The sequence below is a fragment of the Centroberyx gerrardi genome, chromosome 24, assembly GCF_048128805.1.
Source record: "Centroberyx gerrardi isolate f3 chromosome 24, fCenGer3.hap1.cur.20231027, whole genome shotgun sequence".
NCBI classification, from domain to species: domain Eukaryota; kingdom Metazoa; phylum Chordata; class Actinopteri; order Beryciformes; family Berycidae; genus Centroberyx; species Centroberyx gerrardi.
This window is the reverse complement of record NC_136020.1, coordinates 23,012,861-23,035,531: the sequence shown is the minus strand read 5'-3', so window position 1 is coordinate 23,035,531 and position 22,671 is coordinate 23,012,861. Positions and strand designations below refer to the sequence as shown.

The window sequence follows — 22,671 nt, the reverse complement described above, 5'->3', positions numbered from 1 at the left end:
TGTCGGAAAATCCGGTTTTCCTGTATTGCTGTAAGTTATGAATTAAATATGACTCCTTCCCCTTTTGTTTGCCTGCATCCCTCTGCTGTTTGAGGTGTTTATGTTTCTGCTGAGTCATGACGATGGAAGAGCGCCATGTAGCGGCAAAACCCCGGAGGAGTGGAAGTGAGTCCGATCTTTATTTGGCTGATCGCAGGCAGAGTTTTTGTTGAGTTTCTGAAATGTTTGTGGTGATTTGAATAACAGCTGTGGTCAGCAGATCTGCAGGCAGCCTCAACAAATCAATAATCCACCTGTTGATATGGTTATTATTGTTAAAGGTTTATGAAAACACAGAAAAATCTCTCTTGCTCTTTAATCCTGTCAGTAACTACTTTTGTAAATGTTTAAAAGTGCTGCATTCAGCATTTTAACATCAATAAATCATTGCCTCATTCAGTTTGAGCAGCCTGTCGGCCTCTATCAGCCTCTACTCTGCATCCTCCATAGTTTCTCCACCTGGTGGATCTGGAGGGAAATCTGCTGGATCGCTTTACGGCACAAAACAGGAAGAGGTTCTGTTCTTCCAGAGCAAACGGAGCTAAAGCTGAAAGAGTTTCTGGCAGCAGATGGTGGAAGGAGGGAAAGGAAGATGGAGAAATCACTTCCAACATGTTGATCCTCTTCAGGGAGGGGGAGGGGGGGGCGGGAAGCAACGGGGCTGATGGGAAATGTAGTCTTAATGTGGAGAAACACTAGAACTAACAATACTACTGGAGTGAGATAGAGGAGAACAATCAGCTCCAACATGGACTCACTGGTTTATGGTAATTTTTCCCAATTTTTGTGCATCTGCAGTCTGTATTTTGGTTGTTTTTCTTTCCCGTTTTTACATTTTGTGAGTCGCAGCAGGACCGGATCACAGAGGAGGGACAATAAATGGCTCCGATGACATCAGAGAAACACGCTGACGCCATCGAAGAACCAAAGGGAAGGTTCAACCAATCAAACCAAAAAAAAAAGCAGCTAATAATAGACCTACATGAATTGATTTAAACTAGGATTCATGTATTTGTCTATATTTAACCATTTTTTGTGCAGAGTCTAGCTTTAAATCTGGGATTAACTGTTTCCCTCCTGAGGGCCGGAGCCGCTCATTAAACTGTCATTAGCACAAACACAATCTGAGGATTTGTACGTTAATTCATGAATTAATTAAAAGCTTTCATAATCCGGTTTTGTGATTATGGTTCAGTTTTCTAATGATCTGATCCCAGAGGAAGAGTGACGATTCATAATCTGATGACAGAAATGTGACTCTGCATTTTAACATCATCATCATCATCATCATCATCATTATCTATTCTTTTTCCTCTTTTTCTTCTTGTTCTTTTTATTTTATTATCTAAACATTCTGATATGTAATCAAATAGACATCTAATCAATATAAAAGATCAGATCTGTATATCAGAGATGTAATCATATCTAATAAAAAAATAAGATAATATAAAAATTGAGATATAAAATATGAGAAGAGAATGAAAAAAATAATTACAAAAATATTATAATAATGGTGTATATAATTAATATAAAAATCAAATCATCACATATTAAACAGTGCTATAAAAATCTGATAATAATAACAATAATAAATATATATTTTATGTATTCATTTATTTACTAATTTAGTTACTTTTTTATTATTGTTAATGGGAGATGACAACTTTTAGAGAAATGTGTTTTTGACCGGAAGATCAGTCAGGGGAGGAAAAGGCTGACAAGAATGGATAAAAGAGAAGAAGAAGAGGAGGAGAAAGAGGAGAAGAAGAGGAGGAGAAAACCTTGAATAATATCGGCTGATAATAGCTGATATCTATCGGCATCGATCAGTATCACCCTGCAAAAACCCATATCAGTCAAACCTAGTGTGTGTGTGTGTGTGTGTGTGTGTGCTTTTAGTAATAATATCTGATTTTGTTTTTATATATCTAATTATATTTCAGATTTTGAAATTCGACTCTTTGTTATTCTAAAATTCACAATACATTTATAATTGTGTGTGTGTGTGTGTGTGTGAGAGAGAGAGAGAGAGAGAGAGAGAGAGAGAGAGAGAGAGAGAGAAATGAATCCTTCACATCTCATCCCGTATCGGTTTCTTCGCTGATTCTCTCCAATCAGCTTCCTGCGCTGACTGCGGTAATGAATGCGTTAGATTACACCCCTCACGTTCCCGGCATGCATTGTGGCCTGGGGAGAGAGAGAGAGAGAGAGAGAGAGAGAGAGAGAGAGAGAGAGAGAGAGAGAGGGAGACAGAGAGAGAGAGAGAGAGCGAGAGAGAGAGAGAGACTTGACTGGGAGGCTGAGGAGGACCGTGGACCGGAGCGCAGAAGAAGAAGAAGAAGAAGAAGAAGCAGAAGAAGAAGAAGAAGAAGAAGAGGAAGAGCCATCTGACACTGACAGCCGCTCAGGTAAATCGTGCGTAATTTGCGCAAATATTCCCACGGTTATTTCTGTATCCAAACAGCATTTATGCGCGCGCGTGTGTTTCGTGTCGCGGTGTATTTGGTTTCGGGGCGATCAGCTGCTCAGAAAATGAATCACAACGTTTCAGGTTGTGTTTTTTTCCCTGCAGATCAGAGGGGTTTTATTGCAAAAAGCGCAGCGTGACCTGCTGCTGCAGACTGTCTGCTGTGCGGGATGGTTTTTTTTATTTGACTGACTGGATGGCGTGGTGATGTACAGTGTGGGATTCCCTCAGCCATGGCTCTGCTGCAGGCTGCCATTCATTTCATTGGGGGGAAGTGGGGGGGTGCGGGGGGGGTTCCATTACAGGTCTGTGATCAGTTTATCCCCCTTTTTCAGCCTCCAGAATACAGCTCACCTCTCTTTTAAGGCTGATATGAATCTTTATATCATGAATCCACTGCATGCATCCTAACACAGAGCATCAAACTGATGCAGAGAGAAAATCACAACATAAATTCATGCTTTTCTGTGTTTATATCGGTTATTATTCGCCTTATGATGATGGTTATAGGTTACCCAGCTGTTTATTTACCACTGCAGCCCAGAAAGAAGCTGTCATCGCCTATACTGAATGAAAATGGGCATGTTATTAATATTAAAATGACTACTGAGGCCCATCACAAGGTGCAGCGCTGCCTGTTGGAGTATAATAGTCGATCACATCTCTATAATCTTCCTGCTGGGGCTTCAGACTGTCTGTAGTCGATAGTGAGTTTATAGTGACTCCATGGTAGTTAATGGTGTTTTCCTCTGCTGTGGAGTCACTGTGGTACTGCTGGAGGGACTTACAGGTTTGCTGTGATAAATGTATAAGATCACTATCGGTCTTTTTCATTAGGGATGTGGCAATTAAGTGCAATTGTCAATTAAGAACAGTTCAGGTTGGAAAATCCATCAGTTGAAATTAGGGCTGCAGCTAACGATTATTTTCAGTATCGGTTATTTTTCCGATTCATCTATTAATCATTTAGTCTATAAAATGTCAGAAATAATGACAAAAAAAAGCAGCCAAAAAACACAAAGGATTAATTTAATAATGAGATGAAACAGAGAAAAGCAACAAATCTTAGTGTTTGTGAAGCTGCAACCAGGAAATGTTTGGTGTTTTTACTGATAAACGACTAAAACAATGAACTGATTATCGAAATTATAACCGATCAATCTTCTGTGGATTGACTAATCCATTAATCGACTAATCGTTTCAGCACTAATTGATATGCCGGGCTTTACTGGCAAATATACTTTGTCATTTTGCAAAAGTGTGATGATGTCACTCTGATCCCGGCTGGAACTTCCTCCGGTCTCTCCCCGGCCGGTTCGAGCCTGTTTTCACCTCCACAGCGCGGCGGCTCGGCTCCTGTTATCTGGACATTGATAATAACGACGCCACGCTGCCAAATAAACACCATGAAATATTAATCAGGCAATCAGGAGGCAGGCAGAAGCGTTCCTCCATAACCAGTTATCTGCTTTGTCTCCAAACAGATGCTCCTCAGCATGAAGGGCTCGCTGTAAATACTCCATTATGTTTATTATTCTGGTTTTTTATATTCTGGTGAAATGATAAACGGGTTCGTGTCGAGCGGACACAACAACGCTGACCTTTCCCTCCATCCACCGCTTCATTTCTACTCAACACCGAGACTCCAATCAAAATGGAGAAAAAACAAAAATCGGATCCTGTTTTGACTCTTTGAAGTGAAGGGAGGAGACTGATGAAGAAGTAGAGCTGGGCGATAATTCAATATTATCGTTTATCGTCTTTCAGTGGAATCATATGGTGATGAAATGGTGATTTTGGGATATCATGACATACAGTTCTGCTGTATAAAATGATAACAAGCAAATTTTATTTAAAATCTCAGACAAAATGAGGTTTGGTAGGAATATTAGTTGAAAATCTCAGTTTTGTTTGACATCACACCGAACCTTACCATTCAGTTCAATGGGATGAACATTCATTTGATTGATTTTGCATACGTGAGCCGTATTGTGATACATATTGATGACTGTAGAGCGGAGGCCGGTTTGGTCTGAATGAAGCTGCTTCTTCCTCTTCTTCTTCTTCTCTGTGTGAATCAATGAGCAGCTGAACTGAGCCGACTCCAACTACTGCTGTTCAAATTAAAATGATTCATCCACAACCAGTTAGTCGCAGCCAAAAGCGAATATGAATGGGATAAATGATACGGCAGATAGTTGGACCAGGATGGGCTTCTGAAGGCCGATAGCTGATATTCAGTGTCTTTAAATTTGACCGTTTTCATGGCAAAAACAAGTATTCAGAGTTTCCCCCTCAGAGTTTTCTTGTCATCAGGGTGAAAAGCCTCTGAAACACTCAGAGCATCATGGGACACTAAAACTCTCCACTGAAACCAGACTGATGAGATCATTTTAGTGTCAGCAGCTCTTTAAGGCAGAGTGACATCACACCTGTTCAGTGGAGGAGAAACTCTGGGAGACGTTACTGCCTTTAGATGGAGAATTACTTTACAAAAAACATTACTGAACAAGATACAAATGGATGATTGGAGGTTTTTTTTTAGTTCTACAAACATTTCTCTGAGGCAGAAACAATCTCATTGGTTGAGTTAAACCTCAGTGGGCGGAGCCAAAGAACCACAGTTTTTCAGAAGGCAAATCAGCTAATTGGCAAACTTGAATGGCAAAGAAGTAACTCTGATAAAAATATAAATAAAAATAGAAATGCTAATGACTTTTTTCATTCCTTCCTGAAGTTGAAGGTCAGCAGCTAGCTAACTAGCTTACCTAGCTAGCTATAGGCTAGTATGGCTAGTTTGAACTTGAAGGTCAGCTAGCTAACTAGCTAACCTAGATAACTTCGTATGATAGATTGTATTTTTTCAGTTAGCAGCAGAGCGCTAGGCTTCATAATATTAGCTTCCTCCTCTCTTACCTCTTGTCTTTTTCACTGAGCTTCAGTCTGATGTTACTTAGCCAGAAAAACTGTGGTTCTTTGGCTCCGCCCACTGAGGTTTAACTCAACCAATCAGATTATTTCTGCCTCTGAGATAATGTTTGTAGAGCTAAGACATTTGGAGGCGTGTTGTTTTGAATGAACCTCGCCATGTTTTCTCTGTAACAGTCCAACATGTCAGTATAGGCAGAGTGAAGGTCGGCCTCTACCTGCTGCTCCACCACCTCCACAGCTCTCTGCATGCTGCGTGTGTGTGTGTGTGTGTGTGTGTGTGTGTGGCTGTGATGGCAGGATGCTAATGTGGCGTCTGCAGCGGTCTGAGGTCGCTGCATGGCGTCTCTCTGGATGAAAGGCGTGCGGCGCTCGGCGGTGACCCCGCGGTGACCGGGTCCGTCTGCAGACAGTTCTGTCGCTGCTCCTCAGCAAATCAACTCAACGCATTCATCAAGGGTCAAAGTTCAAGGATGACTTTGTTATTCCTCCTGGAGGCTGATATTGACCTTTTATTAAATATCAGATATCGTCCAGTCAGTGTCGTCCACCTCAGATCTGACCGCAGATACGGAAAAACAGGCTGGAAATTTAACAACATTTGATTTTCTTTGCATATTTTATTTATTTGTTTAGTTGTTCAGTCATGTTTTTTGGAGAGTTTTAGTGTCCCATGATGCTCTGAATGTTTCAGAGGCTTTTCCACCCTGATGAGAAGAAAACTCTGGGGAGAAACACTGAATACTGTTTTTTTTTTTGGCATGAGAATGGATCAAATTAAAGATAGTGAATATCAGCACAAAATAACAGCTATCAGCAGGTTCAGTACAGAAATATCAGCATCAGTGAAACCTATACTGGTCGAATCCCAGCTTCAGGTATTTATTTTTCAAAAGGGACGTATGCCGTTTTGGAAAATGGCATTTTGTTTTCTTGTCTTCCAGACAAAAAAACTAAACAATACCTGAGTTTCATCATTGAAAATATACAGTATTCAGTCTGAAAAAGAGTTGTCAGTTTGTTAAAAACAAAATTGTCAGAATCAAACCCATCTAAGAACATTTTGTCCTGTTCATCACCAACCTGCTGAGCACATTTTGATTTTAGTTTTAGTTTGAGAGGCAGATTCAGACATGAAGTCGTCCCAGAAATATTTCATTTTAAGATACTGAATATCAGCACAAAATATCAGCTGTTTCAGTACAAAAAAACCTTAAAAAGCCTTCAAAAACCTGTATCGGTCGAATCCTAGTACAGATCATATTACTGAATGCAACAGATAATACAGTAATCTGCACTCAGGCACCTCATGCTGTATATCACTTTATGCCAGGTAACATCATGGTTGTTTAGGCTACAATGGCACTCGATGTGGATCCATAATTGATTAATTAATTGCAGACTCGGCCTTGGTAACGAGCGTATTAATGGTTGGACTCTCTGGTGACAGTGTGTTAGAGGAAGGCTCTCTGGCAGATATTCAGTAGCTGTTAGCAGCAACATTAAGGACGTGGCGGAGCGCGAGACGCACGGCGATGACTCACGACGCTTTGAAAAGCGAGAGCGCCGTTTCACCGAGTCGAGCTGCTGAAGAACAGGCTGCCGGGCGACTGCAGCTCAGCTGTTGCTTCACACTAATTATTCACTGTTACTGATGTCAGAGTCTCAGTCGCTTCATTTCCCAAGTACAGCAGACAGGAACAGGACAGAACAACAGCAGGCTGCAGAAGTAGATAACAGTGGATAACAGGAGCAGGGAACAGTGCATGGCACGCAATACACAGCAGACTACACATATAACTCTTTATTTATACGTGTATATATATAAGAAAAAACATTGTGTCAGTCTGTGCGTTCATGCAGTGTGTTGCAGCTGTGAGTCCAGCAGTGCAAAGGAACAACATGAGATATTAATACTGAACAAGATGGAAATAAGTATGACATCATGGGACGTTTGGACATGCTGTCGCTCGTGAGGTTAAAGAGGCGTTATGTACGAAGAGATATGCAGACATGAGTAGTGCAAGATGATAATGATAATCAATAGGATGGACTATACAGAAACAATACACTGCAAAAAAAATGTCCATCATAACAAATCATGTAGGCTTGTATATTTTCTAATAAAAATAAGATCACAGTCAGTCAACAATGAAGGTAAAATAATGACAATAAACTAGCCAGTAGCAGATTGAAGTTTTAGTTCTACAAACATTATCTCTGAGGCAGAAATAATCTGATTGGTTGAGTTAAAGCTCAGTGGGCGGAGCCAAAGAACCACAGTTTTTCTGGCTAAGTAACATCAGACTGAAGCTCAGTGAAAAAGACAAGAGGTAAGAGAGGAGGAAGCTAATATTATGAAGCCTAGCGCTCTGCTGCTAACTGAAAAAATACAATCTATCATACTAAGTTATCTAGGTTAGCTAGTTAGCTAGCTGACCTTCAAGTTCAAACTACCATACTAGCCTATAGCTAGCTAGGTAAGCTAGTTAGCTAGCTGGCCTTCAAGTTCAAACTACCATACTAGCCTATAGCTAGCTAGGTAAGCTAGTTAGCTAGCTGCTGACCTTCAACATCAGGAAGGAATGAAAAAAGTCATTAGCATTTCTATTTTTATTTATATTTTTATCAGAGTTACTTCTTTGCCATTCAAGTTTGCCAATTAGCTGATTTGCCTTCTGAAAAACTGTGGTTCTTTGGCTCCGCCCACTGAGGTTTAACTCAACCAATGAGATTGTTTCTGCCTCAGAGAAATGTTTGTAGAACTAAAAAAAACTCCAATCATCCATTTGTATCTTGTTCAGTAATGTTTTTTGTAAAGTAATTCTCCATCTAAAGGCAGTAATCTAGTAATCTAAAGTTATCTAGGTAAGCTAGTTAGCTAGCTGCTGACCTTCAACATCATGAAGGAATGAAAAAAGAAGTAATTAGTTCTTTCTTTGCCATTTAAGAGTGCCAGTTAGCTAATTTGCACTCTAATTTGTTTTTTTTTTAGCTCCACCCTTTTAAGTTTAACTCAGCCAATGAGATCATTTCTGCCTGTGAGAACTGTCTGTAAAACTGAAGCTCCAGCCTGCCAGACAGCATCAGGAGTGTTGTGGACTGTGAGTAACAGATATTATGAAACTCAGGCAGCGACTCCCACAGGTTTATTTTTAATCTCCCAGAATGCCGCAGGGCAGGTTAAAAGCCGTCTCCCGTCCCGGCATCTCCTCTCTCCTTCCCCAGCTCTCTCCGTTGTGCCGTCCCTCTCTCTCTCTCTCTCTCTCTCTCTCTCTCTCTCTCTCTCTCTCTCTCTCTCTCTGCATGGTGACTCTGAACCTCCAGCTTCCACTGTCATGAATAATAAAGAGCGTGTTCGGCTGCTTGTGGCGACAGAGCGCTCACCAGGGAGACACACTCCTCCAGCGCTCCTATTAAGCTCATTATGATTCACTACTATCGGACAATGACTGTGTGTGTGTGTGTGTGTGTGTGTGTGTGTGTTGAGTGTTTTCCCTAGAGCCTGCACTGCAGTAAGCAGGAAGCTAGTGGAGGCTAAACAGATCTAAAGTCAGTTCACCACCTTTGCAGACTGACATTAATCTTTATAATATGGCGGGGCAATAATTTAATATTATTATTATATAATTTATTGTCTTTCAATAGAATCATATTGGGATGAAATAATGATACTGAATTATCCTGATGCACAATTCTGCTGTCTAAATTAATGATAAAAGGCAAATACTAATTCAAATCTCTCACAAAATGAGATCTAAAATAAATTTGGTAATGTTATTTATTATATAGGTTTATTTTATTAAAAAAGAGAATTTTATTATTTTATGAGTTTTATCATACTTTATATTAACATGCAGTTCAATGTGATGAACATCACTTTAATTATTTAACGTGATTTTGTATGTTGTTTTTTTTTAACTTAGTTTTATTTCAGTTTCAGCAACTTATACAATCATATTCACAATTTTGTCTACTGTTTTTTCTGTTTTTTCAGCTGTACCTATATGGTTTATAGATAATTTAACAAAATGTCCATATCACCCATCCCTACTTTATAAGATCATTTCATAGTAAACATCATAGTAAATGGTGTTAAGAAGTATTATGAAACCAATGTAAGTAATGAGGATCGGGACTTTTAAGGGGAAAAACCCCACAAATTAATGCTTTTCTCAAAGTAGAATTGATTTTTGTTTCTATTGGTGGTTTTCCTTCCATGAGTTTTATTTGCATTGTATGTAATATGTTTTTATATGCCTAGTGTTTACAAGTATCCTACCTTCAGAAGCTGTGGCAAAACATCAGAGACATTTTCTGTCAAAGTGCATGATGATAATCTGCTGTAATGTGAATTGTGGTGAGCATGATTTCATTTCATCCTAATGTGTGTCCCAGCGATTTTAGTTTCCACAGTTAATAATTGTAAAATGTATGATTATTATTATTATATATTGGAACTATTGAAACATTTTATTTCACCCAGATTGTCATCTGTAGCAGAAAATAGTCCAGATTTTGATATGAGATTAAAATAAAATGCAATTAAAATAATTTAGTTCCTCAAATCAGCAAGACTTATAACTGTGATTCATAACTGTGATCACAACACTTAGGGAAATAATTATCCTGATCATTTTAGTCATAATCGTGCAGTCAGCTACATGCGGTCACATGTATCTGCCTTAGTGTTTTCCTCTGGTTGTGTTTGTAATATTTGCTTTGAATTTTAGGAAGCCGTTTACGATATCTAACCAGGGACTGCAGAGGAAAAGTATTCCCCTGCAGACAAACAACTTTCAAAGTTGTACAAAAGCAAACTACAGTCAAAGTCACAAAGAAGAGAAAGTTAAATGTTGTGTATAACAGCTTCAGTAGGAAACTGCCTGTATCAAACCAGCAGGCTCACGGGCCAAACTGATTTAAATGTTGACAAAACGTTCTCGTTACATCCTCCGTTAACTGTTTAAACTCAACAGGAGAGAAGATCTTTCAGCTGGAAGTTTTTATTTCAGTCGGTTCCATGAGGAGCAGAAGACATGAAGACACTTTTGTCTAATTTTGTCTTTTTGTCTCAGTTCTGATGTTAGGGAGAGATCACTGAAACAAATACTGTGACTGTATTCATTCATTCATTCAGTCATTCATTCATTCAGTCATTCATTCATTCAGTTATTCATTCATTCAGTCATTCATTCATTCAGTTATTCAGTTATTCAGTCATTCATTCACTCATTCATTCATTCAGTCATTCAGTCATTCATTCATTCAGTTATTCAGTCATTCATTCACTCATTCATTCATTCACTCATTCATTCACTCATTCATTCACTCATTCATTCAGTTATTCAGTCATTCATTCACTCATTCATTCATTCAGTCATTCATTCATTCAGTCATTCATTCACTTATTCATTCAGTCATTCATTCACTCATTCATTCATTCAGTCATTCATTCAGTCATTCATTCATTCAGTCATTCATTCATTCACTCAGTCATTCAGTCATTCATTCATTCAGTCATTCATTCATAGAACATAGAACTCAGTGATACTGAAGAAGAACATTAAAGGTCCACATCATGTAAAGCAGGACTCCCTCTCCTCTGTGATGATAAAGGAGTTGGATGTGTATCTAAACATGGTGAAAGTATCAAAACTAAATCCACACAATCCATATTAGAAAAGCGAGCCTCTAAACGAGCCGTTTGGACTTCCGTAACTTTGTGGCGTCACAAAGGTTCGCTCATTATCATTTCTGTAAGAAATAATAGACTAACAAAGTGTTTTTTTCAAAGCGGTCGAGCGGTCGTCATCGTTTATTACCGGAGAGTTTTCCCTACCTGTAGCCGCCGGGCTGCGGCGTCTCACGTTTCACTCTCGAAACGGTTAGCCAATCGGAACAGAGGGGTCGTTAATATTAATGAGCCTTAAAGACACGGCGACAGAAACGGCCTGTTCTTGGTAAGGCTCAGAGAGATGCTGGAAAATGAACGTGGAGAAATGGATTGAGAGTGTTTTTGGTTCATGACACCACACACACAGCTTTGAATGGACAGAAAGACACAAAATAAAACTCTGGACAGTGGAGAATATGGGACATTTAAAATAGTTGGACTTCATGTAACCACATCCTCCGGTTCAGAACGGACTCCTCTTCCTCTTTCTCTTCCATGTTTATTTTTCAACGTTTTCCCCTTTGTTACTTGAGGTTAGCTAGCTAAAACTAATTAGATAGCTTGCAGTTTGCTGTCAGACTGTCGCAAAGTCACCAGAATGATGCAACACTAATTTGAACTCGTGCTCTCTCTGTTCCTAATGATGCTCACAGCTACAGTTTGAGTTTAAGGGGAAGAAAAAAGAGACGAGAGAGGAAAAGATCGGACTTTGGTGAGTCCAGATTGAGTCCAGAACGCACTCACTGCTGTTTAGGAGACACTTTGGATTTCGATTTATCACTTGTGGGCAGAGCAGAAAGCATACAACACCAGAATTTAATTTGGACAGACGAATCTCCGACGTCTCAATTAGAGGAGATGGGACGCTCTGCTCTGCTGCAGCCCCGCTTTGAGATTGAGGCTGATAAGACGGACGTACTTTCAGATAAATATCTTGTCTAATGCAGCTTTAAATACATTAATATGAGGAGGGTCTGAAGCCTTCCTGTGTGCGGAGGAATATTTCCATCTGTGTGTGTGTGTGTGTGGGCTGTTTCCTGCTTTGACTGCTTAGACTTCATTCAGGCACTCATCTCTCTATTTGTATTATCTTTCTCTCTCTCTCTCTCTGTGTCTCTCTGTGTCTCTCTCTCTCTCTCGTCAGGTCGGCAGTGACAGAGGCCAGGGTTTGTGTGGCTCTCTTCCAGCGCGTGGGCGTGTTCAAACTGTCTTTGCCGTCTTGAAAAGAGGAACAAGAGGCCGGCTTTTAAGGGTTTAATAGCTTCAGATGTGTACGGGGGGGCAGAGAGGGGAAAGCAGCTTATAGGACGGAGAGAAAGTGGAGAATGTGCCAGCGGTGTAAAGATAGTGATTTTCTACGTCTTTAGTGCAGATGGTTCCCCGACCGGCTCCTTATCTGGGTCCAGTGGGATCAAGGCGTTACAAAGACGGCTTAGCTGGCAATCAGAGGCCGTGATTGTGTTGCTGTTCTTTATTCTGTCTGTTTTTTTTGGCATTTTAATCTCTCTTCTCTGTAATTGACATATAGTATTATGATCTTGCGGTTTCCTCTATAAAGTGTGGCGCTGTATGTATAAATTTACATTTTGACAATGGCAAACACTGTTGTGCATGTGGTATAATTATTCCTTTGCCATGAGCCGAGTTCAGGTCCTCCTGCGTGTCTGCGCTGCTTCCTTTTATGAGATGAAGAATGAATCCTGCTGCTTTGATTCCCCACAGTGTGACACACTCAGTCCTCAGCTCGTGATGATACACTGTGTTTCCTTAGCGGCTTTGCAGTTGCATCACAAATCTCCCAGCAACCCGTCTGGCTCCATCATGGAGGTCCAAAACTGAGCTGTGAGCAAAGAAAGTCTAAATCTCTAACAAGCAGCTAGAAGCAGAGAGCAGCTGAGTCAGCTTGTTGTGGTGTGGCTGTAGATCCATTCAGTAACGTTCTCAGTAAAAGTGAATAGTGTGATAAGGTGGATTTGGTTACTGTGACACAGTAAACTGTCTTGTCTTTAGCCCTAGTCTCTACTCCAAAACACTCTGAGTTGTAGCTTGAGAAGAGTCAGCTCAGTTAACCTGAACAAACTGTTAGCTAGCTAACTAGCCGGCAAACACACTGATGTTAATGTGAACATGCTAACGCTAGCTGCTACTAGATACGTTAGCTAGTGTGCTAATCAGATGCGTTAACAACAAGACAGTGATGGTTAGCCAATTAGCATTTAAGATAGCATAATCTAAACACAAAATTGAAATGATCAGTTCAGTTAAGCAGCACAAACATTAACCATGTTTATTCTGTTGAGACGGCCAAGTTGAAAGTTTAGAAACACAGACGTTCAAGAGCTGTTAACATGCAGCTGCTGTGGTGTGTTCAAGACATCAATTGATGGTTAGCTTAACAGCTAATATGGTTAGCTAGTTTACGAGCTGACATTATCTAAACACAGGATCTGACAAATGTATTGGTGATGAATTGATCGTTCCCAATCAATAACATCACAGAAGTCATGTCAATTCCATACTGTTGAGACTGAGTTGTTATTTTAGAAACAGAGTCAGCTGTTGCCAAGGGCTGTGGACCTCCAATATGGCCGCTAGAGCACACATTACACCTCCTGGGTTTAATCCCCTGTGACAGCAAGCATCCGCCCTGCTGACGTGCCTTTGAGCAAAACACTGAATCCCTACCAGCTCCATGCAGGGCTGCTGTTCTGCAGCTGACCTCTGACCTCTGACCTCCCTGTGGAGGGTGAGGGCAGGACAGAGAATTTCCCCTTTGGGATTCAGAAGAGGATTGCAAAAAGAAAAAAAATCAATGCAGTCAGAGGCAGAAGCCCTGCTGCCCTGTCCCGTCCTGTCTGTCAGCTCGATGGGAGACTGACCGGGCCTCGCTAAACCGGTTTGTCTCTCCTCCGGCCGGTTTGTCTCTCCTCCGGCCGGTTTGTCTCTCCCCCGGCCGGTTTGTCTCTCCCCCAGCCGGTTTGTCTCTCCCCCAGCCGGTTTGTCTCTCCTCCAGCCGGTTTGTCTCTCCTCCAGCCGGTTTGTCTCTCCCCCTGCCGGTTTGTCTCTCCTCCAGCCGGTTTGTCTCTCCCCCAGCCGGTTTGTCTCTCCTCCAGCCGGTTTGTCTCTCCTCCAGCCGGTTTGTCTCTCCTCCAGCCGGTTTGTCTCTCCTCCTGCCGGTTTGTCTCTCCTCCAGCCGGTTTGTCTCTCCTCCAGCCGGCCCGCTTATATTCATGAAGCTTATTCAAAGAGAAGTAACAGAAGCTCAGATCAGCCTGTTTCTGACTTACTACTTACTACTACACTTACTAGAATAATAAAATAATAGAATAATAAAATACTACTATACAACAACAACAATACAACAACTATCAATAATAACATAATAAAATGTATTGTAATTATTGCAAAATATAAGACTTATATTAACATAATTAATACAAATTATAACAATATTATTACAATATTATTTATTGTAATATATTCATAAATACTATTACTACTACTACTATTATTATTATTATTACAGTAATAATTCCAGTAATAATAATAACATTATGCCGCCCAGGGAGGTCAGAGGTCAGGCTCAGCCTCAGACTGACCCTGGATCTGTACTCGGGTGCTGCAGCTGTTGTGCATGAAGTCTTCCTGTGAGCGTCTGACTCCATTAGGCCGTCCACACGGCGATCTGCCCCGTGTCTCTTCCTCATTACACCCTCCTCCGCCTTTAACTACCAAAACACTGCCGCGAACACAGGCGGCGCCCGCCTGGGACGCTCCGCCTCAGTGAAGAAGCACTTTTATCTCATTCCAACTCCATTTACTAAGCGAGCGGCCTAATTTTAATCAGGTTTAAGGCTCCTTCTCCTCGTTCATCCCCTCTGCTCGTGTGCTTGCCTCGCCGCGGGCCGATGGCTAATCTGTTTGAACGTGTCTGCTCTGCCACACTGGGCTCCATGTGTTACATAACCGTTTCCTTTCTCCTGGCAGACTGTTTCTGCTCTGTAATGAAATGAGCTGTGAATCGGTGCTCTAAATTTGCATCGGCGCTGCTGTGTCACTGAATTATATTTATTTTCCATCGGATTCAATCCAGCGCTGCCCGGATAATTTAAGATGCTTATGCAAATCAGATTTAGAAGATTCATTGCTGTTATGAAACTACCTTAGTGCTCCATTTTCCAGGATGACACATTAAATATTTGTTTGGCATCTTTGGCTCCGTTCACACTGCAGCTGAAAGTTTCCCAATTCAGATTTTTCTTCCCTCACATGTGACTCAGATCTGCTGTTTTCTAATCTAATGTGAACAGGAAAATGCTGCATTTTTTTCAGTTCCCATCTGCACACATGGTGCTATAAAATCAGGCATGCGACCTACATGCGGCTTGTATCTGAGCGCTCAAACCTGTATTTCTCAGCGTTGCCATGACAACAAGCGAATCTCATTCACCTGAGACAATTATCATAATTGCGGCACCTTGGCAGCTTGTCTGAGCGGCGTTAGCATGGAGGACGACGAGACGCAAATAGACGACTTGATTGGTGTTTGGGGCGACGCCTCAGTTCAGTCAAAACTCAAATGTTCATACTGTATCCGAAATGTGTTGAAACAAATCGGATGTGTTGTGTTATTGTCGCTCAGCGCATGTGTGTTTTCAGCATCACTGTCAGTTCATATTGGTATTGGATATGGGTTATAGATTAGGTTAGATCAGATACCGTATGAGCAGGAGTTCAGAACTGATCATGAAGTCCTGCAGTGTGAGCGGAGCCTCATTCCCTTCCTGTCTGTGTTTCTGTGCAGGACTTCAGGATCTTTTCCCCCTCGTCTCCTCTGGCCTGACCGACCCACCAGCCCGTCACCATGAACTACCTTCGCCGGCGCCTGTCAGACAGCAGCTTCGTGGCCAACCTCCCCAACGGCTACATGATGGATCTGCAGAGGCCGACGCCCCCCGGCTCGTCCACCTCCTCCCCCGCCTCGCCGGCCACGGAGCGGCGGCAGCCCCCGAGCCTGCCGGGACAGAGCCAGGCCTCGGCGCCGTCCTCGGCCTCGGCCCCCGCCTCCGCCCCCGCCCCCGCCTCCGCCCCGCCCTCGGCCCCGGGGAGCTTCCTCAGCTCCTTCTCCAGCGTGGTGAAGAGCGCTCAGATGGCCCAGAGCGTCGCCGCCGCCGCTCAGGCCAAGGCGGCGGCGGCGGCGGCGGACGGAGCTTCGGCGGGAACCACGCAGCCGTCCAAACCCGTCGTACGCAAACCCAAGATCCTGCTGGTCATCGATGACCAGCACACAGACTGGTGAGTGGAGAAGTGTTGATCTCACACAAATACATGAAATAAACACGACTTGTTAACACCTGTAGGAAGGAAATTTCTACTGTGAGTGAAGTTTACATTTTCTTATTTAACCGATATTCCAAAACCTTAACCAAGTTGTTTTAGTTGCCTAAACTTAATTGCTAGCCAAGCTTTAGCTGAAAATGCCGTGTCCAGTCCGTGTTTTTGTCACAGAATTCAATTTGTGGTGGAGGAACATAAACTTCACATAATTAGTGTCCACAGCAGGTAAATCTACATTTCAGACTTTGCGCTCATTTCTTGACTTTTCATGAGATCTCATGTGGTTGTAGGGATGGGGGATGGGGGGGGTGGGGGGTGGGGGGTGGGAGGAGCTTGATGTTGGGGGCGGGGTCAATAAAACGTAAAAGTCCCACTTCCCACTGCATGCTTGCTGAACACGCTGCTGATCTTTGGCTCCTTTTCCCGAGAGGAAGCGGGGAAATATCCGACTTTCTGACGTCTCCGGAACGCAGCGCATGTCCTGTCCGTTGTGTGACGTCATCAAAACTCATTTGCATATTAGCAAGATTGTGGGAGTTTTGTGCAAAATCACAGCGAAGGTGTCAATCAAGAACCTACTTGGATTTGTGTGATTAAAAAATTGCCATGGCAACAAGAGGGAAGTCTCTTCTTCCAGTGATGACAGAAATATTAAATGAGCTTTAATGGAAGAGAGGTTCATCTTTCAAGTAATCCCACGTACATGATGCAGGTTAGAGGCTGAAATCAGTTCATCTGCTGGTGTCTTTCTGCTGCACACAGTTGGGAAATTGATTTTTTATTGATGGATTGAAGGCATGCAGAGCCTCCGTACGGCTGGATAGCCGTACGGAGGCTCTGCATGCCTTCAATCCATCAATGAAAAATCACCAGTAGATCGTGTTTGTCTCCGTAAATCAATAATCCACCCTTCCGTTTAATTTGAATCGTTACTCCAGTGTCTCCCGCTGCCATTTTCTGGTAAATCGTCCTCGCTGAACTCATCATTAGCCTTTTCCAGCCGCTCGGGATTTATCTGCAGAATTAGCGGGCATCATTATGTAGCATCAGCTGAAGTAAACCACAGTCTGACTCAGATATCTGCAGCCCGGGCTCCGCAGGTCTGAAACTGATCGCTGAATTAAAGCCTCCAGCTGATAGATTGCGCTCCGTTTTCTGAAAACCCTGCTGAGACTCGACTTGACTTGGGTTCTGGTGACTTGGGACTTGACTCTGACTTGTACTTTGATGACTTGAAAAGGTTTCTAAAGTCTTGACTTGAGATCTTGTGTTTGTGTAAATGACTTAGATTGAAAGTGATGAGATTTGTTCCAGCGGACGACTGAATTTAAATTCTGTTTTCTGAATTTGTATGGAATGATTGAATTTATTGAAGTTGAAACTGATTCTAGAAATCAAACTCATGATGCTCTTACCAAGTTTTTATCCTATTAAAACCATATTGCATTGAAAAGTCCTAGATATTTAGTTTTCTTTAAGATATTAAATTGATACTGGACTCTTGATTTGTTCTGACTTGACTTGCTGTTCTACATTTAGACTTGAGACTTGACATTAATGACTTGGACTTGACTTGGACTTTGACATCTACATTTAGACTTGGGACTTGACTTGAGACTTGTGCCTCAAGACTTGAGACTGACTTGGTCACACCTCTGATTGTTATATAAAGGAAGAATAATAGCTGCTTTGACACATGTTTAGTTTCGATGCAAAATATACAGAAATAATGTTATCGGCCTTCAAAATCAAATGACATGACATGAGCCTTTTGGTGGAAACATTTATCACCTTACAGTAACATAGTAAAATAAAATTCAAATTTCATTAGAAATCAAGTTAAACAGGAATATATAAAATATATAAAATAGTAATAACAACGACAATAATAGCAGTAAAAATAACAATTAACCATTTATGTGTAAGCTATACTAACAAGAAAGAAAGATTGCAGGAATAATTCACCTGAAATCTTTTTTCTGTTGTTACTGAAGAAAAATCTTCCTGACAGCAGAGTCCAGATCAGAACAGACGGAGCTGAAGTGAAGCTGCTTCTGTTCCAAAAACTAAAAAATGTGATTAAGGTTAATCTCAAGTCTAAGTGACCACCGATCATAAAGATGCGAAAAATAAATGTATGCATTTCATTTTGCCCATCAATTGATTTTTCTTATTTTTCCTTTAATTTCATTTCATTTCATTGTGTTTTACTGTATTTTATTTTATTTTATTCTATTTATTTTATTTTTTTATTTTATTTTATGTTATTTTATTTTTTTAATTTGATTTAATTTGATTTAATTTGATTTGATTTAATTTAATTTAATTTAATTTAATTTAATTTAATTTAATTTAATTTAATTTAATTTAATTTAATTTAATTTAATTTAATTTAATTTTACAGTCCATTCCATTGTTGGCCACTGAGTGGCGCTGTGGTTCAGCTGAAGCTCCAGACAGAAAGCTCCAGTCTGTTGTGGAGCTTCTGTGTTCTGCTCAGCAGATGGTGCTGTGAGATCTCTGATCCCTCTGCAGGTTTCAGTAGAGTCTTCCTCTGCAGGTTTCAGTAGAGTCTTCCTCTGCTGTCAGTAGAGTCTTCCTCTGCAGGTATCAGTAGAGTCTTCCTCTGCAGGTTTCAGTAGAGTCTTCCTCTGCAGGTTTCACTAGAGTCTTCCTCTGCAGGTTTCAGTAGAGTCTTCCTCTGCTGTCAGTAGAGTCTTCCTCTGCAGGTATCAGTAGAGTCTTCCTCTGCTGTCAGTAGAGTCTTCCTCTGCAGGTTTCAGTAGAGTCTTCCTCTGCAGGTTTCAGTAGAGTCTTCCTCTGCAGGTTTCAGTAGAGTCTTCCTCTGCAGGTTTCAGTAGAGTCTTCCTCTGCTGTCAGTAGAGTCTTCCTCTGCAGGTTTCAGTAGAGTCTTCCTCTGCAGGTTTCAGTAGAGTCTTCCTCTGCAGGTTTCAGTAGAGTCTTCCTCTGCTGTCAGTAGAGTCTTCCTCTGCAGGTTTCAGTAGAGTCTTCCTCTGCAGGTTTCAGTAGAGTCTTCCTCTGCTGTCAGTAGAGTCTTCCTCTGCAGGTTTCAGTAGAGTCTTCCTCTGCAGGTTTCAGTAGAGTCTTCCTCTGCAGGTTTCAGTAGAGTCTTCCTCTGCAGGTTTCAGTAGAGTCTTCCTCTGCTGTCAGTAGAGTCTTCCTCTGCAGGTTTCAGTAGAGTCTTCCTCTGCAGGTTTCAGTAGAGTCTTCCTCTGCTGTCAGTAGAGTCTTCCTCTGCAGGTTTCAGTAGAGTCTTCCTCTGCTGTCAGTAGAGTCTTCCTCTGCAGGTTTCAGTAGAGTCTTCCTCTGCAGGTTTCAGTAGAGTCTTCCTCTGCTGTCAGTAGAGTCTTCCTCTGCAGGTTTCAGTAGAGTCTTCCTCTGCAGGTTTCAGTAGAGTCTTCCTCTGCTGTCAGTAGAGTCTTCCTCTGCAGGTTTCAGTAGAGTCTTCCTCTGCTGTCAGTAGAGTCTTCCTCTGCAGGTTTCGGTAGAGTCTTCCTCTGCAGGTTTCGGTAGAGTCTTCCTCTGCAGGTTTCAGTAGAGTCTTCCTCTGCTGTCAGTAGAGTCTTCCTCTGCAGGTTTCGGTAGAGTCTTCCTCTACAGGTTTCAGTAGAGTCTTCCTCTGCAGGTTTCAGTAGAGTCTTCCTCTGCAGGTTTCAGTAGAGTCTTCCTCTGCAGGTTTCAGTAGAGTCTTCCTCTGCAGGTTTCAGTAGAGTCTTCCTCTGCTGTCAGTAGAGTCTTCCTCTGCTGTCAGTAGAGTCTTCCTCTGCTGTCAGTAGAGTCTTCCTCTGCAGGTTTCAGTAGAGTCTTCCTCTGCAGGTTTCAGTAGAGTCTTCCTCTGCTGTCAGTAGAGTCTTCCTCTGCAGGTTTCAGTAGAGTCTTCCTCTGCTGTCAGTAGAGTCTTCCTCTGCAGGTTTCAGTAGAGTCTTCCTCTGCAGGTTTCAGTAGAGTCTTCCTCTGCAGGTTTCAGTAGAGTCTTCCTCTGCTGTCAGTAGAGTCTTCCTCTGCTGTCAGTAGAGTCTTCCTCTGCAGGTTTCAGTAGAGTCTTCCTCTGCAGGTTTCAGTAGAGTCTTCCTCTGCAGGTTTCAGTAGAGTCTTCCTCTGCTGTCAGTAGAGTCTTCCTCTGCAGGTTTCAGTAGAGTCTTCCTCTGCAGGTTTCAGTAGAGTCTTCCTCTGCAGGTTTCAGTAGAGTCTTCCTCTGCTGTCAGTAGAGTCTTCCTCTGCTGTCAGTAGAGTCTTCTTCTGCTGTCAGTAGAGTCTTCTTCTGCTGTCAGTAGAGTCTTCTTCTGCTGTCAGTAGAGTCTTCCTCTGCAGGTTTCAGTAGAGTCTTCCTCTGCAGGTTTCAGTAGAGTCTTCCTCTGCAGGTTTCAGTAGAGTCTTCCTCTGCAGGTTTCAGTAGAGTCTTCCTCTGCAGGTTTCAGTAGAGTCTTCCTCTGCTGTCAGTAGAGTCTTCCTCTGCAGGTTTCAGTAGAGTCTTCCTCTGCAGGTTTCAGTAGAGTCTTCCTCTGCTGTCAGTAGAGTCTGAGACCTGCAGTGTTACAGGTTCAGATGCTCTGTGCACAGCAGGGAATAATCCAAGATGAAATAAGGCTTCAGATCTGTCTCATATGGAAATGTATTGAAAGCTGCACTAGACAAGATTTCTATGTAAAATAAAAAAACCACACATCATCTTATCAGCTGCAGTAGAGTCTCAGTGCAGAAACACCACAGCAACGAACACTTAAGGCCCATTCACATCTAGAGCAACAATAACTATAAAGATAACTATAAAAAAAACTCTATGGATGAAGATTATTCTTCACAATGACAAATATCACAATATGTGAGAAGAAAGCTGTAGTTGTTTGCATGTTGAGACAGAACAACAGGATTTTTCCGGACTGTTTTGTGCAATTTCCAAATGTATCAAGACCTGGAAATGACCAAATCCTTTATTCACATTTCTTATTGACATTTCCTCCACTAAAGATTCAACAGAGGAGCCTCAGAGTGTCAGACGGGACAGTTGAGACGCTGCAGGTAGAGACAGCAGCAGCAGCTCAACAGTTAACGCTCCTCCGACCCGCTGAGAGAAGAGCAACTCGTAATAAAAAAAAAAAAAAAAAAAAAAAGGGCAAATATTTGGCTGCTGCTTTGGCAACGTGTCTGAGGCTTTTTCTGTCCCAGTGTTTGCTTTCAAGACGATGTGAAACCTGCAGACGGTCCAGGTCTCTCTCCAGGAGGAATAACAGGAAATATGTTCGCTGTGTTCTCTATGAACCAGTAATCCCTTAAAATACCCTTACATTTACATTAATTCACCCCCTTAATTCATGCAAAATCATCTTAAAATGAGTTAAGGGAGTTATTAATGGAGGAGACCCCATCAAAACCTCCTTAAACTCTCCCTTAATGTTTGACTTAATGTGTCTGTGAACCAACCCATGAATAAATCCCTTATAAACCCATGATGCTAACCTTACTTTTTTTAAAGCTATGTTATTTTTAATGGATAATTAATGTTTATGAGAAATTAAGGACATTTCAGGGATAAAATTAAGGTTTTGTAGTCGTTAGAACCACAAAGTCACATTTCTAGCTTCTGTATACAGAGATGTAATGTACTGTCATTATCAGAAGAGCTATAGTTTGTGTACTGCAAATGTTTAGGATTAGGGCGACAACTAATGATTATTTTCATTATCGGTTATTTTTGCAATTTATCATTTAGTCTATAAAATGGCAAAAAATAATGACAAATTCCCCATCACAAGTTCCCAGTGCCCAAAGTGATTCTTCAGATTTGACCAGCAGCCAAAAAAAAACACAAAGTATTAATTTTATAATGAGATGAAACAGAGAAAAACAGCAAATCTTCCCATCTGTGAAGCTGCAACCAAATGTTTGGTATTTTTACTGGATAAATTAAGTGGAAGTAAAGTGGAATTTCATGGAATTCAGTTCTGTTTCCTGTCTTTTCAATTCAATTCACCTTCTGTTTCCTTACAGCTGGGAGACTTTCACACTCACATTCAAGTTTCAAGTTAAAGTTTTAAGTTTATTTCCCATTTACATAAAAATACATTGGAATTCTTGATCACGAGCCTCACGTCATTCAGGCAAAAAAAACACATGAGAGACGGGGTGAGGAGGATTTTAACGAGTTTATTATTGCTGTTGTGGAACGTGAACATGGCGTGGGTTCCCCTCTCCTCTGTGATGA

General features: G+C 41.5%; 1 protein-coding gene across 1 annotated transcript in view; it reads left to right on the top strand.

Moving 5' to 3' along the window:
- The first annotated feature begins 2,364 nt into the window (after positions 1–2,364).
- syn3 (synapsin III) overlaps positions 2,365–22,671 on the top strand; it is a 133,704-nt gene continuing 113,397 nt past the window's right edge. Inside the window, exons 1-2 of the mRNA XM_078282174.1 lie at positions 2,365–2,447; positions 15,916–16,406. Coding sequence (XP_078138300.1) covers positions 15,976–16,406 — 431 coding nt within the window. The 5' untranslated portion in view covers positions 2,365–2,447; positions 15,916–15,975. The remainder of the gene's footprint in view (positions 2,448–15,915; positions 16,407–22,671) is intronic.